General features: G+C 44.6%; 1 protein-coding gene across 8 annotated transcripts in view; it reads right to left on the bottom strand.

Annotated features, from left to right (window-relative positions):
- Window positions 1–9,663: 9,663 nt before the first annotated feature.
- Window positions 9,664–20,104, bottom strand: part of LOC123839816 (glyoxalase ElbB-like) — a 129,364-nt gene continuing 118,923 nt past the window's right edge. For 3 of the 8 annotated variants that reach the window (XR_008505699.2, XR_010409965.1, XR_010409969.1), the window contains exon 2: window positions 9,664–13,725. Coding sequence is in view for 1 of the 8 variants with exons in the window: in XM_064585982.1 (XP_064442052.1) it covers window positions 13,630–13,725 (96 nt within the window). In the remaining 7 variants the exon portion in view is untranslated. The remainder of the gene's footprint in view (window positions 13,726–20,104) is intronic. The other 5 variants (XR_010409966.1, XM_064585982.1, XR_010409970.1 and 2 more) reach the window with 4 other exon arrangements.

The following is a 20,104-nucleotide window of genomic DNA, read 5'->3' as shown; positions in this document are numbered from 1 at the left end:
TTATTTTGTCCTCACTCAGAATTGAATGAGTAAGTGCACCAACGCACGTCATAATAAGCCTTTATCCTGAGGATGTCCTTTTCATCACGAGTCAACATTTATGCTGCTTTGTGCCCGTTTAAACTCTACTCTGCTGCTTTCCTCTGCCTTGCAGTCTCTCCGTATTCAGTCTTCTCTCTGCAGTTACTCTTGCCCAGTGGATTAAGGTCAGGTAGCAAATGCCTCTCTTCTACATCATCTAATTGATCATGCTGCTGTGACATTTCAATCTCTGCTGCATCAGGAGAAGTAGCCTCACGTTAGAGGGTAATGCTATGGAGGGAAACACAGAGACAGAAAAAGCCTATTAACCTTCAGAAAATGATAGTACATTTTGTGCTTCTCTTAACACCTGATTATTTTCTAAGCAGTAAAACTTTCAATTTATTAAGCCCTAGGTGGGTAGGGGATGCTTTATCAAACGGAGAACATGAGATACCACTTTTACATGATTTTGTGGCAATCACACAAACTGGGAGAGATTGGAGTAATGACCAATCTACGAAAGCCACAGACCTGATTCCGAAGACTGAGGTGCTCTGTCTACACATTTCTACACTGAAATTTGCACAGATAACGCTAACGTGGAACTCCAAAAGGCAGAATTCAGACCTCGTCTGAAAGACCTGGGATTACAACCCAAAGTACCCAATACAGACCCAGGTTGTACTGTGTATAGCAGCTTTACCCATCTTAACTCACTTATCCTTCAAAACATCCTGTCAACACCTGGAAGATGGGCTCAATTTTATGGACGAGTTCACTGAGGTTTAGACACTTGTGACTTGGCGAAGCTCACGTGTCAAGTGGAGTTAAAATAGAAAACAAAATCAATCACTGAATTAGTATAGTACACGTGTTTCTCATAATTCCTCCTCTTTGAGATCTAATATTACAAAATTAACCTCTACTTTTACTTGCCCTAGAGTTTGATTAGTAGTACAGACAAAAGAGACAATCAGAGGGGAATAAGGATCCCAAGAAGGCTGCCGGCATATGTCCTGAAGGATATGTCACCAGGATGCTGTCTGGCAGCCAACCCTGATCTCGGCCTCAGTGACTTGAGGGCAAGAGAGAAGCCATCCCACGCTGCTAATCATGCAGGAACACCACAAAGCTGTCTTGGCATCTGCTGCTGGCCATCCTCCTTCTGCTGCTTGCTGCAGAAACCTGACTCCAAAGACCCAGCTTCACTTGGAATATAGGACCTTCCAAAATATGGAAGCCCCGAGAGAGTACCCAATTTTCCCCTGTCTCTGGGGTGAGGTATGAAAACCCATTTTTTAAAAATGCTCCAAGGACAGGGAGAGACAATTTTTTTCTTTTTCATTTTCTGAGAGAATTGAGACGTTTCCCTCTGAAATGTTTGTAGGGGAAAAAAAAGAAAAAAAAATCCTTGGGGTGGGGATGCCATTTTCCTTCTGAAAGTTTCCAGGGATTTCTGAACCTTCACACCACTTACTCCAGTATTAAGCATGTGAACATCATGAACCTTTTTAAGGTAACTAAGCAGAGAACAATCTCTGCTTTGCCATTTTCTTTATAATTCTTTATAATTTCTTTCTCTAGGCTAGTGACATATGTTCCTTCATCTGTAAAATGATGATAATATTAGCCTACTCCAGGGAGATCTTGTAAGAATAATAGAGAAAAGCCTTTAAACCCAGTTATAGCAACCACCCCCATACACAAAGGTTTCGAAGGGATTTGGGAGGAGTGGGAGGGAGCACAGAAGGAGTAGGATGATAGGAGGAAACTCGGAGAAAGAAGCACAGCCCACCTCTCCCCAAGCAGTAGCATTCTAGCTTCTCTTCCCCTAATACAAGCCCTCTTCTATGATCTAGTTCTTCTGACCCAGCAGGTTCTCCATCAGACTTCCTCCAGGTCCAAGGGAACTATTATTTCCACATTAAGGGCCCCTGCTTAAGATTTTGTTTGAGATTCTCCCATTTTTATATATGCCTTGCTGCTTTCCAGACTACACAAAATATGCTAATGCCATGGCTAAAGATTCTTGCATTAAGAAAATTATAGTAACGTGGAACCTGTTGACTTTTCACCTTAGAGAGCAATTACATTACCATCCACTTCCCGCTCTGGTTTAACAACAGTTGACAAGCTCATAGAGCCTCATATCAGTAAAAGCAAAGCGGGTTTACAGGGCCGACCATCCTGTGATGCTCACATACCTAGTCAGCCTCAGAGGTAATAAAGTGTTACACATTACTGGAGAGCTAAGGAAAATAAAAGAAACAAACTTCAACTGAACACCACCATGGCAGAATTATGAAAAAAATGAAGCCATTGCTTGATTGGATTTAAAAGAAAATTGCATAAAGAAAAAAGAACATTTCTTTTGGTCCACCCAAATTTGTAACATTTAACTCTACTGGAAGCACTCAATTGGCAGAGAATGTGTATCAGTGATTATAGGTCAAGCCACTAACAAAAACTCAGGATTCAAAATGTAATAACTTATAATTGGCCTTTTTTAAATCACAAATGTCAGTATTTTCAAATTACTAGAATATGTTTCAATAGAAATCACTCTTTAAGCCCAGATGTCCATCGACAGATGAATGGATAAAGAAGATGTGGTATATATATACAAAGGAATGTTACGCAGCCATCAGAAAAAATGAAATCTTGCCATTTGCAACGACATGGATGGAACTAAAGGGTATTATGCTAAGTGAAATAAGTCAATCAGAGAAAGACAATTATATGATCTCACTAATATGCGGAATTTAAGAAACAAGGTAGAAAATCGTAGGGAAGAGAGGAAAAATGAAACGACGAAACCAGAGAGGGAGACAAACCGTAAGAGACTCTTAATCTCAAGAAATAAACTGAGGGTTGCTGGAGAGGAGGGCGTGGGAGGGATGGGGTGGCTGGGTGATGGACGCTGGGGAGGGTATGTACTATGGTGAGCACTGTGAATTGTGTAAGACTGATGAATCACAGACCTGTACCCCTGAAACAAATAATACATTATATGTTAACCTAAAAAAATAAAGTAATTCTGGGGCAGCTGGCTGGCTCAGTCAGTATAGCATTCACCTCTTGATCTTGGGGTTATGAGTTCAAGCCCCACACTGGATGTAGAAATTACTAAAAAATAAACATTAAAAAATCACTTTTTAAAAAGTTAGGCTTCTTAATTGTATTTGTAGATGAATTGATTGTGATTGCCCCACTTTTTAATCAGATAAAATTTTAGTACCTATACTGAATTTCGTCAAGATGTTTATCCACAAATATAGCTAAATAACAACAACTAACTCTTTCTAGAAACAAAGCCAAGACAAAAGACATACTCATCAAGCATAAAATCTGATAATTTTTTAGTTTAGCTTCACAAGTCTCAAAAATGACCTAGACTGGATGATTCCATGTTCATTCCCTTCTTCTTTTCCAAGTACCTGTTTTGCATCATAAGCCAGACTCTACTATACTTGTGATCCTTTACCTGAAAACATCAAAAGGCCAGTGGTCCTGCTGTAATTTCAATGCCTCTCTCTCTATGCATTTCCATCCACCTTTTCAATAAGTATCAGATTAATGATCTGTTCATCTCCAAGTCACTACTGAGGCACCCCATAAATCAAGAGATGTGCTTTGATTCAATACATTACCCTCATTCCTTCTCTTCTAGACCCTAAAAAAGAAATCATTCAGATTAGGAAAAATATTTCCAGAAAACAATCATAAAAAAAGTATTTCAAAGGGGCACCCAGGTGGCTCAGTCGGTTAAACGTCCGACTCTTAATTTCAGCTCAGGTCATGATTTCACTGTCATGAGATCCAGCCCCACATCGGGCTTTGCACTCAGCATGGAGTCCGCTTGAGTTTCTCTCTCCTTCTCCCTCTGCCCACCCCCCCACCATGCTCTCTCTCTCTCTCAAATAAATAAATAAACCTTTTTTCTAAGTGTTTCATGGCCTTCAAAAATCTACATCGGACCTGCACTATCATTGCAAGGTACTATTTAAAAATAGCATAGGTCTATGTAATATAATATGCATTTGTGTATGCATGCACAATAACTTAAATCAAATGTAAAGACATACATATAAACTATTGCAGTAGAGCTTTATGTGCATATGTGTTTAATATTTTTGACAGCTCAATATTCATTTCTCCTTCCTATAGGACACAAATTTTCTTTTGGTGAATTACTTCTTTCCCATTGTATTGAGGTTTTTAGTGAGCCCCTTCTGGTCAATACTGCAGGGTTTCCATCAAATAGCACTAGAAGTCTATTTGATGGAAATAGACAAATAGTAGTCTATTTGATGGAAATTTACCTACAGTAAATCCAGTGCCTGCATCCTACTAAGAATGTCAAATTAACCAGCCTTCTCCACACTTCCTCGGAAAAGCCAGAAGCCTGGGGGATCAGCTGCTGTCTTCCAGGATTTGCATCTTATGTGAGAGATACTAGGATGGAAGAAGCTGCTGGAATTCCACACTTCCCACCTGTGGTGCCCAAACATGATTGTTCCTGGTCTGACAACACTCCCAGCCCCCAGAGCAGCCTTAAATAATGATTATTACCAAGTCTGATTCTCAGTTTTCCAAGGATTTGCTGAGTTCCTGGTAAATTTCCAGGAGATTCCCTTCTTCAATTGCCCAAAGTCATCTGTTGCCTGCAATCCAAGGACCCTGATCATGACAGTTATTTATGAAATAAACACTGAGTAAGAATACACATTAAATATATTATTTACACTCCAGGTGATTAGTATATATGTGTAGATGCATTTTGTTGATCAATGAGTAGAGAGGAGAAAGGAAGTTGCCCTTTCAGGCAGGAAGGTTGCCATGAGCTCTCTCCAAGAAAATAAGAGCTGAGAAGACATCTTTTTCAGACACTGTGTGTGTGTTTCAGATACTATACATACATATAACTAGTGGTATGTTCTAAAATTTTATTAATACCTTCAATGGAATATCAATTAAAATTGGCAGCAGGGATGTTAAGTGAGAACTCCTAACAGCAAAAAAAAAAAAAAAAAAAAAAAGTGAGCTGTCTTCCTGTGTTGGAAAATTTTGTATTTTATGCAGCCAGTTAAAAGAACATCTCATCCAACTATTCAATATAAGAGTTTATTATGCTCAAATAGCTATGGCTATTTTATTGTTTACTCTTTGCGATCTTTTTTAATAGCTACTGACTATCCCAATGTGCCGGTATCACCCCGCCAGGAGGGGATTTCTTCGCTTTGTTGATGCAGAGCATCAACTTAATGTTGCAGAACTTAAGGTCTTCTCTTTTATAAACTTACCATATCTTTTCTCTCCCTGTGCAGTAAGTCTGATTTAATTATCTCCCAGAAATCAGTAAAGGTACTATATTTGTCTTTGCTTGCCCTTAATCCTTATTTGATTAATTGGGTTGCGTTTACCTCAACCTCGTCCCTTCCACATATCATCGAAGGTGGCCGTGGGACTGCTGGGGTGGTTTCACAGGCCCCTTGGCCTCCGCAGGGGGCTCGGAGCTAACCAGCAGATGCGAGTAATGCGAGTAATGCGAGTCATGTGCAAAAGGCCCATTCCTCTTCTCAGGGTGCGCCGCCCTGCACCTCTTCCTTTTCCCGGTTCCTGCCCGCAAGGGAAGAGGAGATATTTGTAAGAATGAGGCGGGTGTGTGACACCAATTACTCTCCATTCAACAGGCTGGGATCTTTTCGATCTCGCAGGTCTTTGAAAAGACTTCTAGTGCTATTTGATGGAAACCCTGCAGTATTGACCAGAAAGGGCTCACTAAAAACCTCAGCATCTGAAAACGAAAGAAAAAAACATAAGCCCCTGTTAACACATATTTTTTAAGAAAGTATGAGTATTATGGGGACGCTTTTACCAACGAATGAACTTGGAAGATGCCAGGAGGCGGGTGGGGGAGGGGAGAGAAAGAGGGAATTGGGGCAGGGAGAGAGAGAGAATTTCTCTTGGCTCCAAGGGGAAGCAATTTTGCATCAAAGTCATTTTCCCACCAGTAGGCATCTCCGGGGTCTCCATGACACAAGGCACAACTGTAACAGAACACACCGTTGGTGGAGGAAATGACTGGTTTCGACATTCCCCTCAGGGCCGGTTTCCCGTGCGGCTGCCATATCAAAGCACCACAAACTGGGGAGCTTAAAACAACAGACATTTTTTCTCTCACAGCTCCGGAGGCTGGGAGTCTGAAATCAAGGTGTTGGCAGGGTTGGTTCCTTCTGTGGGCTCTGAGGGAGAATCCCTTCCATGCCTTTCTTCTGGCTGGTGGTGCTTGCCAACAGTCCTTGGCATTGCTTGGCTTGCAGCTGATTCACTCCAGTCTGTGCCTCTGTCATCACGTGGCCTTCTCCCTGTGTGTCTCTGGGCACAAATTTGCTCCTTCTTATAAGGACACCAGCGAATTAGGACCCACCATCATCCACGATGACCTCAACTTAATTTGATTACATAAACAAAAAGCCTTATTTCCAAATAAAGTCACATTCACGGTATGGGGAGTTAGGACCTCAACGTATCTTTTTGGGAACCACAATTCAACCCATAAATAAATTAGCCTTGTGCTATTTCCAAGCTAGTCAGTGTTCATCTTTGTATGTTCAACCCTTTCTAGAACTCACAGGGTCCACAGTCAGTGGCGTCTATTCATGGTGTACTCTTACATGGGTGTGTTGCCATAATTTCATTTACATGTTATAGAGTAGAGGACAATGGGCTGCGAATAAGAGGTAAGGAACATAATTCATCTGGATCCAAATAAAAGCTGTTTGTTCACTATAACCCACAAGAATTTTGCCTTATTGGTATATCAGAGAAGGAGTTCAGGGCAATCATTAGGTCTACCAAGATGAGCACCACTGAAACTGGTGAGCGGTGTGGGAGCGAGGCAGAATGTTCTCCACGCCGGGAGGCATGACCCTACCGTGACAGCAGCTGCACTGTGATCAGCGCTTACTTGTTACACTCTTCTGAGACTCTCAGTCTCCTCCAGTGTACCATCAAATCTATTTATGCCGCACACATATTAAGAACCTCTGTTTTCAATTTTAAGTGTAGATCAAATGTTCCAACTCCAGTACCTCTCCCACTAAATAATACCTTCATAATTTACCAACTGCCTAACTCAGTGCATTGTCTAAAGATGAAAACCTCTGACCTATAAAGGAAATGATTTGTGGTGGCTGAGAACTTTTTCTAATTTATCCAGTGATTCCTTCCATGGATATAGGAAAATGGACCCCATTCAGGGCTTGAATAAAATCACCCAACTTCACCAGAAAAAACTTGGTCTCAAGAAGATGAATCTCAAGAATTCATCTACAGCTTCTGAGAGCACCTAGGGGGATTCGCCCAGGCTACAACGCCCAGAAATTGTTGGGGAGCCAGAAATCCCATCAGCAAAGATTTGTTCTGAAGATGACAGAAGAGCAGCCTGACACAGTGGAAATACCCACCCCCACACAAAAAGTGAAGATTTTATAGAGAACCCTTTATCAGGTATGTTTCCAACCAACAGAGCTAGAAGTAAACCCAGGAAAGGCATTGCTGGAAAGACACAAAATGAAAAGCAAAGGTGCCTAATAATGTCACCACCTTCGTAGCTGTCTTGGGGCCCAGTCCTGTGACTCTTCTCCCCATGGAGCTTCTGGGTAGCATGTCCCCCGAAGACATTTTACATAACATGGATGATGGAGGGGGCCCATGAGGCAGGCGATCTGCACAAATATTCTTTCAGAGAGGAAAGTCACATTTAATGAAGGGAAATGAGGGAAAGAATAAAGATCTAGAGAAAAGAAAAAAAATGTGTTCTGCTTTTGCTCCAATGGTCAGCTTCCTCATCCCTCAGCCACCCTCTTCTTCTCCAACCTGCTGACTGCTGAGTCCTCTATGTTAACCCGAAGGCCAAGTGAACGTTAGGTGGAAAAATGAGAGCCCAAGGCCCAGTGGCCTTCCACCACTCTCCACGGTCCAGGGCAAAGCTAAGAAGCAGACACTCCCCCGTGCCCTGCTGAGACGCTGGGTCAGATGCAGAGACTGCACCAACTAAAAGCCAATGTAAGAGCCTCATAAGTTTACAGATGGGAGGAGGACTCTGGAAATGTGAACAGTGCTGAAGCTCTCTCCTGACCACACCTTGACTTCTCTGTCCTTCAGAAACCTGCTCCTACTCTGCTCCACAAATTACTCTAGCCAGAACTTTCAGGCCACTTTGCTGAGGCTATAACTAAAAAAACACCTTCCCTTTCACAGGACACCCTAGTGCTGCCAGGTTAGTTGTGCTTTCAGTATGGAGGTGCAGCAAAACCACCACGGGGCCGAGACTGGGGGCCACACTCCTCGTCTTTCCTGGACACATAGCTGGACTTCACGCCCAGTTCCCTCTGAGTTATGTATAACCACAACACTGAACCCTAAGGGGACTGTCAGGGACATGCACCACTTGTCCGGCTGGTGCATGGAACTCCCATGCACAGCAGTCTGTGCTCTTTCTCCACCCACTGGCCTGATGCAACAAACACAACCACTTTGGAAGCCACGCGGGGAGGACAACAGAGCCACAGGGCAGAGCCACAGGGTAGATGGAGGTTGGGTCCCTGAATCACCACCAGGAAGCTCCAATTAAAGAACACCCTTCAGGGTATTATATAAGCAAGAAGTAAACTATTATGTTTGAGCCATTGCACATTCTTGACTCCAATTTGTTTCTTACTGCAATGAATCTACCTTAATTAATATGCACTTTCTTTCAGAGGTGCCCACCCTGGAGGCTGTGTGCTTTCCCACACTCGTTTTCACTAGAGCATTTCATTGGGCAATTATGCTTCTGAAAACACTGCAGATGACGCAAGAGAGCCTTCCCTATTGATGATAAAACTTTGCTAAGCAACAGGCCTCTGTTCTTGTGCGGAGGAAATAGGGCAAGCTGTAGAGTCAGGCTGGCTTTGATCTCTTTTCCACAATATTCTGCCCAGGAGATTAATATCAGCTCACTTTACCTTTCTGACCCTAAATCCTTCTCTATAATTGGGACAACTAATTATCCCAATTAATTATTAACATACAGTTGCAAAGAGTAAGGTTTAAGGAGTAGAATCAAGGGACTTATTACAGTGCCTGGTACACAGAAGCTATTATTGTCATTATTATTTATATTTACTAGTATTTACTGGATTGTACCCTTTAAGTACAGGAACAGTATCTGATTCATCCTTTTAACTCCAGCATTAAACGCGAGTTCCCAGAAGACATAGATTATGTCGATTTATCTATGTATCCCTACATCTAGAACAGTGATGATTACTTCATGAAGGGAAACTATCCTTAGTATTAATATTATTACTCACTAACTGTCGCCTCCAAAGCAAGGATTGTGTCTATAAATCTTTCTTTGGAATCTAGAAGGATGACCTGCATGTAATAGGCCCTCAACAATAGTAATTAGTAAACTAATTTCTCCAAAAAAAAAATAAATCGATTAAATCAGTAAACCAAGGGCGCCTGGGTGGCTCAGTTGGTTAAGCGACTGCCTTTGGCTCAGGTCATGATCTCAGAGTCCTGGGATCGAGTCCCACATCGGGCTCCCCCTTCTCTGTAGGGAGCCTGCTTCTCCCTCTGCCTCTGCCTGCCACTCCCCCTGCCTGCGCTCACTCTCTCTCTCTATCAAATAAATAAATAAAATCTTAAAAAAAAAAATCAGTAAACCAATTTCTCTCCCAGTAGGTAGTTGATGAGATTCTGGGCATGGGGATTGGTGGGAGGCAGTGGTCACCAGAGAGCAGGTGCATCTGTGAGGGAATTTGGATTCCAAATCAATAGCAGCCTGGAGTTCCCAGACCCCCATACCACGTAGGTGGCATTGCTCCCCACAACCACCAGAACATTCTTTTTTTTTTTTAATTTTTTTTAAAGATTTTATTTATTTATTTGAGACAGAGAGAATGAAAGAGACAGAGAGCACATAAGAGGGAGGAGGGTCAGAGGGAGAAGCAGGCTCCCTGCTGAGCAGGGAGCCCGATGCGGGACTCGATCCCGGGACTCCGGGATCATGACCTGAGCGGAAGGAAGTCACTTAACCGACTGAGCCACCCAGGCGCCCACCACCAGAACATTCTTTCGAGGTGGAGCGTTCTCCAGTTCCCACTGTGTCATTAAAAGTAAACAATATAGCCTAACCAGCCTGCCTCAAAAAGTTGTCATGACATTCATCCAGTGCAAAAACAATTTACAGAATGCAAGTGTTTCTGGAAAATTGACTGGTACTGCTATATCACCAACGTACCTTGTATAACGACTGTCAAATAGTCATTTTTCCCCTAATTTCCAGAATCATAAATAGAAATAGTGCCTCTATTTCTGATGCTGTAATTAAAAAATATTACACTACAAAACTTTTTAAAATTTTTACTAAAAAGTGAAAACAGTACTAAAAAAAAAGTTGACATGAGGTGATCCACACATACGGAGGGATGCTCTCACTGTTACGGGTGTTCTCACAAAAGTCACCTCCAGTCTTCTTTGTTGTCAGTACTCTTGTGTTCATCCTTTCCCTTCATCTGGTGGGAGATCCTGTGTCCCATTCTTTCCCTGTGTAAGGTACAACCATGTCTTACTTTAAAACATTATTATTAAGACAAATACTCTTCTACTATATATTACATAAAGACAAATATCTTACATAAAGACAAATATTTTTATTATTAAATTGTCCGTTTCTTGGAAACACACCCAGAAATGACTCATTTCTTCAAAAATAAGGTAATAAAGCACTCCGCTTTGTCCAAGACAAGACTGTATCACACGTACGTCAGGCTAGCCGGTGATAAGTCACATTTCACTTTCTCAAGAGTGTTTCAACAATGAGGAGACTCATAAACTGCTTTTGAAATGAAAAACAGGAATTGGGAGGAGAAGGCAGGGCAAGAGCTTAAATGAGAAAAATAGGTTGAGATTAAACTTGGTCATAGCTGGAGGAAATGTAGTTCAATTACACTGTATATAAATAATTGCCCTGGTTACCTACGTTAAGAAGTCTGAAAGAAGGTGCCGGTCACGTTAGAAGTGTCACCAGGAGGTCCTGCCAGGCTTACAGCCAAATGACCCTCAAAGTGACATTTAGCTTGGGGCTCTCTCCCTCAGGCAAGGCCAGTCCTCCCCTCTATAGGCTTTGATATTCCATGTTGTCAGCATACACAATGAATTCGGCTCTGGAGGATGTAAGCTCATGGGAGATTGAGGGAGAAACAAGAAAGCCAACATGTCCACTTACACTGAGCCTTGCAGTTTTCAGGACCCTCGTGTGTGTCTCTCGCCTGGCCAGCCCGGAAATACAACCTGAAAGCAGTTTGCTTGGTGTGCCCGGCCTCAGAGTGGGTTATAGGATTCCGATTACAGGACTTTCAGTCCATTCTTCTCCACCACAGAACACACCTGCCTCTAGGAGTCAGTGCATCAAGTTGGGGAAAATGGGCTCCTTCCGCCTTCCTAGTGTGCCTACCTTGGCCTCTCTGTCCCTTGGTCTCCTGCCTCCCGCACGTACTTGTCCTTACCCCACCCCACCCCCACCTGGATGGCAGTCTTTCTCATTCTTCATCATATTGATCAGGTCAAACAAGGGTCTCAAGCTTCCTGTTGAGAGCATGCAAAATGCTTTCTTTCTAAGGTGACTCTTGCCACTATTTGATCTCAAGGACCGCGTGATACTTTCATTCAAGTTGTCAACTCTCCTTATAAGAGGTCCTGTTACTTTTCCCCAGGGCAGAATATATTAGGCCTGCTTTTTGAGGCAGATGCTACTCATTTGATGGTGTCATCTGCAAATGCTTAGGTTTCAACTTCCATCGGAGGGACAGATATTCTTATTATTAAATAAATTGACTTCAGAAGTACAAATTTCTTGTCAAAGGAAGTCTGAAAGAGCAGATATTGTAACTAAAAGAACAACGGGTACCTGAGGCACAAGAACGTTGTTGAAATAACAACAGACTAGAATTTAGAGCGCCTGGGGTTCTCAAGCCACTTCAACCTTAAAAGCTCTGTCCCTGGCTCTCCCTCTCCCTCCCCCACCGCCTCTGAAGGCCAGAAGGCAGCCAGCATCTGCAAGCCAGGCACCAAGCCCTCACCAGGAACCCCATCAGCCAGCATCATGATCTCGGATTCCCAGCCTCCGGAACTATGAGAGAGAAACATTTGTTGTTTAAGCCACGTAGTCTATGATATTTTGTTTTAGCTCCCTAAGACACCCAAAGCCCTATAGTTACTACCAGGTTAGAACCCTGTGCTAAAAGAAATGACAAAAACGTCTGAAGAAATTGCCCCCAGGGCAGCCTACTAAATGCCAACAGTCCCAGATCTCGGGTGCCGCTACTCTGAGGGCGGAATTAGAAACTAATTTGTGTCAGTGCCAGCCCTACTCCCAAAAACGTAGCAAATGACCTAGATGGTCTAATTCAGAGGACGGGCACTCCAAAGGCCACCTTGTGCAACAGTATCTCCCCGGCCCGGGAGCCAGCAAGCTGGGCACTTGCCGAGCCACCATTCACAAGTCCGTTCTTCTGGAATCGCGCTACTCTCCCCTGGAGGCTCTCTTTCAAACTGCAAGTTTCACCTAGCTGGGAGGCAGAAGCTCATTGCTCCAAGGTGGTCCACCAGATGCAGCTGCCAAACAAGAGAGAGCCCCAGAGGCCTGGAAAAAGAAAGGGTGGGGACCGGCGGGAGGGAACTGGGGGGAGGGAGGGAGGCAGATGAGGGGCCACCACTGCCTTTTCCGGGCGCTGGCACGATTCCACCATAAAGAATTCTGCTCCTGGCTTGAGCCGGGTGCTAAAGCCATTATTTATAGCTTACAGCCTCCCAAATCAGGCGGCACTACATGCATGGGAAGGTAACCAGAAGAAGCAGGGAGCACATCACGGTGGGGACATTGCTACAGCAGATGGTGGCCATGGGAGCGGTGGTGGCAGCTTGTTCAGAGGAGATTCTGTTCTGCTTTAATAGCATCTGATTCCAAGCGAGGCTGAGCCTCCAGATCTGCTGACACTGCGGCTCCTGGATCCAAGTCGGTCACCGGCTAGGCATCTGGACCCCTCAGCCTTCGGGCAGGCTGCACTGAACTCAGGCAGAAAATGGAATTTCCCCTTCCTGCCTCATTAAAGGAACCATCCGAGTTCACTTCTCCAACAGGAGCAATTTGGGCTGAATTGAGTCTTGAGCAGTGATGAGCCGGGGCATCAAATTCCATGAGCCTTCCTGTGTCTCAGTAAGAAATACACTAGAGTCAGAAAGAAATCGCTGCACCCATCCTCCCTCCCATGGGGCGTATGCAACTCCATCTGCTGCTTCACGTGCTAAGAGCTACGGACGGCAGTCATTTCTAAGAAACCACAAAAATAAATTTCTTTCCAGGCCGTACTTTGCATTTTTACCTCCACTGAGCATATCGCTGGGCACCAGGCAGAGAATACTATGGGTCACAAAATCTTATTGGCTTTAGATGTATCTACATTTGGCAAGCGGGCCATTCTGGAGGTTTCCTCTGGAATATCCAGATGATGAAGGTGCTACATTGATGAGATGTTTCCTAAAATATCTCTCTTAATCCCCTCCTTCGTTTCTCCTGTGTGGACCCCGCTTTCCTTTCAGCTTCTTCAGCTCCATTCTTGGGCATGAGATTTGTTGTTCCAGCATGGACTGTGAGGAGAAAAATGTAAGAATGAGATCCTAGGTCTCACTAAACCCCACTGCCCCAAAATACAATGAGCCACTTCTGGCAGCCCGGCCGGTTGGACAGGAAGGCCAGCGGCCTAGGAACAGTGCCAAGCTTTAGCTAAGTGCTTGCTGTTGAAAGGTTTCATGAAAAAATCCTGAAGCAGAGAACTGAAATGTTCAGGGAGTAGAGACCCCCGACTCCTGTCCTGGAAATAGTGTTTATTGGATGGTCTCTGGCTCCCAGCAACCCGGTCTCAATTTCCACCAGGCAAATAGAAATGAACACAAACTTTCAGCTGCCCCACCCTCCTCACCCTCCCCAAGGGGTGCAGCAGGCTTGCAGCAGGCTCTGACTTCTCTCACTTCCTTTCTAAGCACAAGCCCTTAGCACCCTCTGCTTCACCCAGAAGGTAGGTGGCAAACAGCCAAGCTCTGGGGCAGTCAGAGAAGCAGAGACCCAAAAAACAGAGCCCTGGGCACATGGGCCATTGTGCAGGGGAGGAGGGGGGGGAGGTGTGGGAAAGGTTCTGCCCGCCCTTGGAGTTTAAGGCCCAGGCATTGCAACTTGGAAGGACCTCTGTCCACTTTGATCATTTACTGATAGAAAACCTAGCCCGGGGCGCCTGGGTGGCTCAGTTGGTTAAGCGACTGCCTTCGGCTCAGGTCATGATCCTGGAGTCCCGGGATCGAGTCCCGCATCGGGCTCCCTGCTCGGCGGGGAGTCTGCTTCTCCCTCTGACCCTCCTCCCTCTCATGTGCTCTCTCTCTCTCATTCTCTCTGTCTCAAATAAATAAATAAAATCTTAAAAAAAAAAAAAGAAAAAAAAAAAAGAAAACCTAGCCCAGAGTGAGTAGTGGGAACCCAAGATTACACAGAACTCAAATTCAGGTCTCCTGGGCACTCTCTGCCCACTACTCCTCATTGTCTTCTTGTGCTCGGGGTAAGAGAAAGGAAGGGGCTCATGGAGCGGGAACGTTGGAGAAGCTCTAGCCCCAGGGTTCTCTGATTCAGAAATTGTGCACTTCTCATCTGTTCTGCCCACGCTCCTCATGAGGCATCTGGTGGGCTGCTCTGAAGACAGGTCCTCATCTCCTCGTGCCAACTTGAACTGCAGTGGGGCTGGGACAGAGCTCAGCCCACGTCTGGACCCCATGACCTCTCTCCTGCAGCCTGGGCAGGCTTGCAGCTACAGAGGAAACATGTGGAAACAGAAAAAGGAAGCTGTGGCTCAGCATTAGCAGGCAGTACAGAGACGCAGGGTGGAGGTCTTGAAGCTTACCCACAGCTTAGATCCCTCTCCCACCCACCATCTCCAAAGCCACTGTCCAGAAACGCAAGTGTGAAATAAGGTGGATTTCTCTGCCTCTCCCTACAGGGTTTGGAGAGCTTTAAAGAAAAAAAAAAAAAAAGTTTCATCTTCTTTAGATTGTGGATCTACTTACTTATAGCACAAAAACCTAGATTTTAACCCAGGGCCATGCCGCCTTTAGGGAACACAAATTCATGGTGATATCCAACCCTCCAGAATTTTTCGTGTGGGCCCTCTGGACATTGTTACTTGCCTTGACCCTTCTTTGTACCAAGATAGCAGTGATTGCTCTTTGTGATACAGGCCAGGGATCTCAGATACATCAGGCAAAGCAGATGTTAGTCCCATTTTACAGACAAATAAGATGAGGCTGAGAATTCCAGTTGCATGATTTGCCCCAGATCTTACAGCTGGTCACAAGGCTGTGATTCAAACCCAGGTCTGAGTCTGAACCTGGTTTCTTTCTCAGGCGCTGCTCCTTCGACCCACCTCCAGTACCAGCAGTCAGAACTTAAGTCAACTCATGACTCCTCTCCATAAAGCTGAGCACCGAGAACCCCGGAATACCCACCACCCCCACGCTCTCTTTGACCACTGAGACTCAGCGAAGGGGAGCTCTGCTGTCCCTGTCCCCCTGAAATACTAACCAGAGAAAGGTAAACTACTTCCTTCTCCTCGAGATTCCCCATTACCTACATATCTCCTTCTGATATGCCAATCATGGGTCCACCCATGCTGGCTGCTAACAAGTTGGTTTCATCCCTCGGTCATATTTGCAAATTTGTGCCCATCCCTTCGGCAATGGTGTTTACCCTAAGTTATAATCCTACACAGAGGAAATCTAGGCTGTTTAATTTTTGATTCAGTATCAAACAGAAAATCACCCAGAATTGGGCACTTAATGAAGATGATGATGATGATGATGATGAGGGCCTGGGACGCTCTGTCCCGGTAAAGCATCACCAAAATTATCCATAAATATTTCCCAGCAAGGTGCCGCAGAGGACTCAGTAGACAAGGGCATCAGAGTCTCTGTGAACAGGTTTTCCCCAGTAGTACCGGATAAGGGTTTGGCATCCCACCCCCCAGAGCAATGGGGGGGGAGGGGGGAGGCTCAGAGGTGGCAGGAGGCTCAGAGCCAAGCTGACAGGCGGGAGGAAGAAGTCAACACACCTTCACATGGGGTGCAAGGACTACTGGTTTCCCTCATAACATGCTGAGCGTGGCTCTAAGTGGGAGAAGCTGGAGCAGAGAGCCCAGTCCCCCTGGTGAGCCGGCCGCATTTCCCCGCCCTCCCGGAGAAGGCTCTGCATCCCACCACCCACCCGGCCGGCTGAGTGGGCTCAGTACCACAGCACAGGGCCTCACCCCCTGGAAAGCAACAGTGATACTGTATGGAACACGGCAGCGATGATAATGTAAAAACTGGGGAGACACTTTCACACAGGATGCAACTTCTTCCAGAAGGCACCCAGAGTCTAGCTGTGAATATCTTTTAAAATGCCCCGGGGAGCCTGGGGGGCTCCATCTGTCAAGCGTCCAACTCTTGATTTCGGCTCAGGTCGTGATCTCAGGCTCCTGAGATCGAGCCCCACACCGGCTCCGCTTTAGGTGTGGAGCCTGCTTAAGATTCTCTCTCCCTCTCCCTCTGCCACCCCCCTAAAACAAACAAACAAACAAACAAACAAACGATTAAAATGCTCAGAAACTTTTCCCCCAGGTTTTCTGCATAAATCAAAAATTACCTTTTATCTTCTAAAGCAATTAGACTTAAGTGATTGTAAATAAAGAAAACAAATAGCTTACGTTATACACCGAGTCAATATACCACCTATCCCAGACTAATAGCTGTTGCCCTGATTCCATCTTGCATTTAGGACATTTGTTCTTTTTTTTTTTTTTTAAAGATTTTATTTATTCGACAGAGAGAGTGAGAGAGTACAAGCAGGGGAAGCAGTAGAGGGAGAGGACGAAGCAGGCCTCCCACCGAGCAGGAAGCCCAACATGGGGCTCGATCCCAGGACCCCGAGACCATTACCTGAGCCCAGGGCAGACGGCCAACCATCTGAGCCACCCAGGCCCATTTGTTCTTTATTGCATTTGTGGTTTGCTGAGTGCTTTCAGGGAGAATAAATAAGACTTTGAAGGAATAGCCGAAGAAATTTATAAATTGGAAGTCTTTTTTACTTTTAAAATAATTTTACACTTCAAAGCAATTGTATGTCAATGGCTTATAGTCTTTTAAGAAGCTCTACATTTTTGGAAAGGAAACCTACTTTAACATGAACACTTTCTTGCTTGCTTTAGAAATAGGACACAGAAATCAATCCACAGATATATTTCAACTTTTTCTTGTCATTTTTGTTATTTTATTCCACAGCTTATAGAGATGAGAACTTGAAAAGAATAAAAATGTACCATTTGGCTCATATATCCTTATTCTGTTTTAATTGCAGGTAAAGATGACACATTATAGTGAAGACATTTTATTACAATTCAGAAAGAAAAAGGCTGAGTTATGAGCGGTATGGGATGGGAGCACGGAAAGATTCATGAAGGTTCAGTTCAGGAATACCCATCATTTCTCTCTATGTGGTATTGCAACAGATAGATAACCCACATGTCAGTGATTGCATCTGCTTAAATAAATGGCATCGGCTTGCTATAAATATTAAATATTGTCTTTTCTATTAGAGTAAGCATTAATAATGATACTACTATCTCTGCATTTGAGGTCAAATGAAAAGATTAGTGTACCAGGTTCTAGAATGTTGAACTCTGACCATCCTTCTCTCTAGCACCCACATCCAGTTCCCAGACCTGCCCCATGGTGTTAGGAGTGGGGGAGACGGGGGACGAACACACAGTCAGGAGCCAGCCTGAGTCCATATCCTGACTCTACCCCTCTCTAGTGCTAAGACCTTGACAAGCCCCCCAGTCTCTCACTCTGCGCCTCATTCTCCTCCTCTGGAAAGTGGGGCAAGAAACATCGTCTGTTGTGTGGATTCATGGAGTTGCATGGAAAGCACCTAGAACAGTGTACCTAATGAATGTAAAATAAGCATCAGGTCTTTTGATGACAATGATTTTTTTTTTCATACTGAGGCCTTTTTGAGTAGGGCTACTTCCACTCCTCTCCACACCTACTTCCCACCCCCTACCCCACCTCACCCCCTCCGGGTAACTGCAGCAAGTAGGATCCTACCTGGGCTTTCTGCTTTCTGCACACCCACCACCACTACCACCCCGGCCCCAGTTCAAGTCTAACGTCCCCTCCTTCGTGGCTCGCGCTACCCAGTAGACAGATCAATCCCAGCACCCACTACACTTTTCATTTTCTTCATCCATCTATATTCATGTGTAGTGGGGCTGAAAAACACATATTTTAAAGGCTGATGTCAGAAGCCCACTTAGATAGGAAACTATCTTCATTTGGGATATACCTTAATAAGAAACTTTGGCAAGAAAGATGAGTCCCAAAGATTCTGACTATAAGGAGGGACTAACTCCTCCACACCAGAGGGACACATACACTTGGGTAAATGGTGGAAAACAAGTTCAGTGAATGGAGAACGGCCAAAATGATTTCAACTTGCAGAAAAAGATGGCCAGTGAGAGATGCCTGCTGGCAGGGGCTGAAGGATATGTAAGAAGGAATGAGTCCTCTTAAGTTCAAATTGTTTGCATTTCTGGGATGTGAAAAAGACCCAAAACTTAAGTAAAGCCTTAAAAAGGTTGGCTCAGGTCCTCCAAGAAACAGACAGGATTGGATGTGTAAGAGATTTACCAGGGGAAACACCTGTGGAGAAGTAAGGGAAGAGAAATGGGAGAGATGCTGAGCTGACCAGTGCAAAAGGGGAGAGGGCAAGGGAGGAAAACTGGATAGAGCCTCAGATCACAGAGCGTTCTGAGAAAGACCTGACCAGGCTGATGGAAAGGCCTTGAGTCAAAGTCACCAACGGAGGAGTCCTGCATCTCACAGTCGGTAACAGCCCCCCCACCGCACTACTAGCAGCCCACTCACTGAGGGTGTAGCCTGCACAAACAAGATGGTAGATCCAGAGCAGCGACTGGGGCTCTCAGCCAGCCATGCTCCCGGAGGAGGGGACTGGACCTGCCCTCGCCACCACCCAGGGTTACCTCAGCTGACAGGAATCGTGTCTGATTCATCATTTGATACTCAACTGCTCAATCAGTTAATAAGTTGATCCACATTACACACCACGTAATCATCCTAAACAACTATTGAAACTAAATGTGGTACACATGAGAATTCATTATACTCTTCTTTCTATCTTATTGCATTTAAATTTCCCTTAATAAGAAGGTTTATTACAAATATTATTTAGAGGGGCGCCTGGGTGGCTCAGTCGGTTAAGCATCTGTCTTCGGCTCAGATCATGATCTCAGGGTGCTGGGATCAAGCCCCACCTGGGGCTCCCTGCTCAGTGGGGAGTCTGCTTCTCCCTCTCTCTCTCCGCCTCCTCCCCCAAGCTCTCTCTCTCTCAAAGAAATAAATAAAATCTTTAAAAATATACACTATTGGGCGCCTGGGTGGCTCAGTTGGTTAAGCGACTGCCTTCGGCTCAGGTCATGATCCTGGAGTCCCGGGATCAAGTCCCATGTCGGGCTCCCTGCTCAGCAGGGGGTCTGCCTCTCTCTCTGACCCTCCCCCCTCTCATGCTCTCTCATTCTCTCTCTCAAATAAATAAATAAAATCTTTAAAAAAATAAATAAATAAATAAATAAAATAAAAATATACACTATTTAGAAACCCTCTGGTGGTTCCTCAAAAAATTAAGTGTAAAAAAAATTAAATATAGAATTCCCACATGATCCAGCAATTCTACTGAAAGCAGCGACCCAAACAGATATCTACATTCCCATGTTCACAGCAGCACTATTTGTAATCACCAAAAAGTGGGAGCAATCAAAATGTCCATCGACAGAAGAATGGATAAGCAAAACATACTATACACATACAATAGAATATTATTCAGCCTTAAGAGAGAAGGACAATCTGCCACAGGCTACAACACAGATGAACCTTG

The sequence above is a fragment of the Mirounga angustirostris genome, unplaced genomic scaffold (genome assembly GCF_029215605.1).
Source record: "Mirounga angustirostris isolate CCGP_5_RB_7025 unplaced genomic scaffold, mMirAng1.0.hap1 SCAF_3, whole genome shotgun sequence".
Lineage (NCBI taxonomy): Eukaryota > Metazoa > Chordata > Mammalia > Carnivora > Phocidae > Mirounga > Mirounga angustirostris.
The sequence above is the reverse complement of the archived record's forward strand: the minus strand, read 5'-3'. Positions and strand labels throughout refer to the sequence as shown.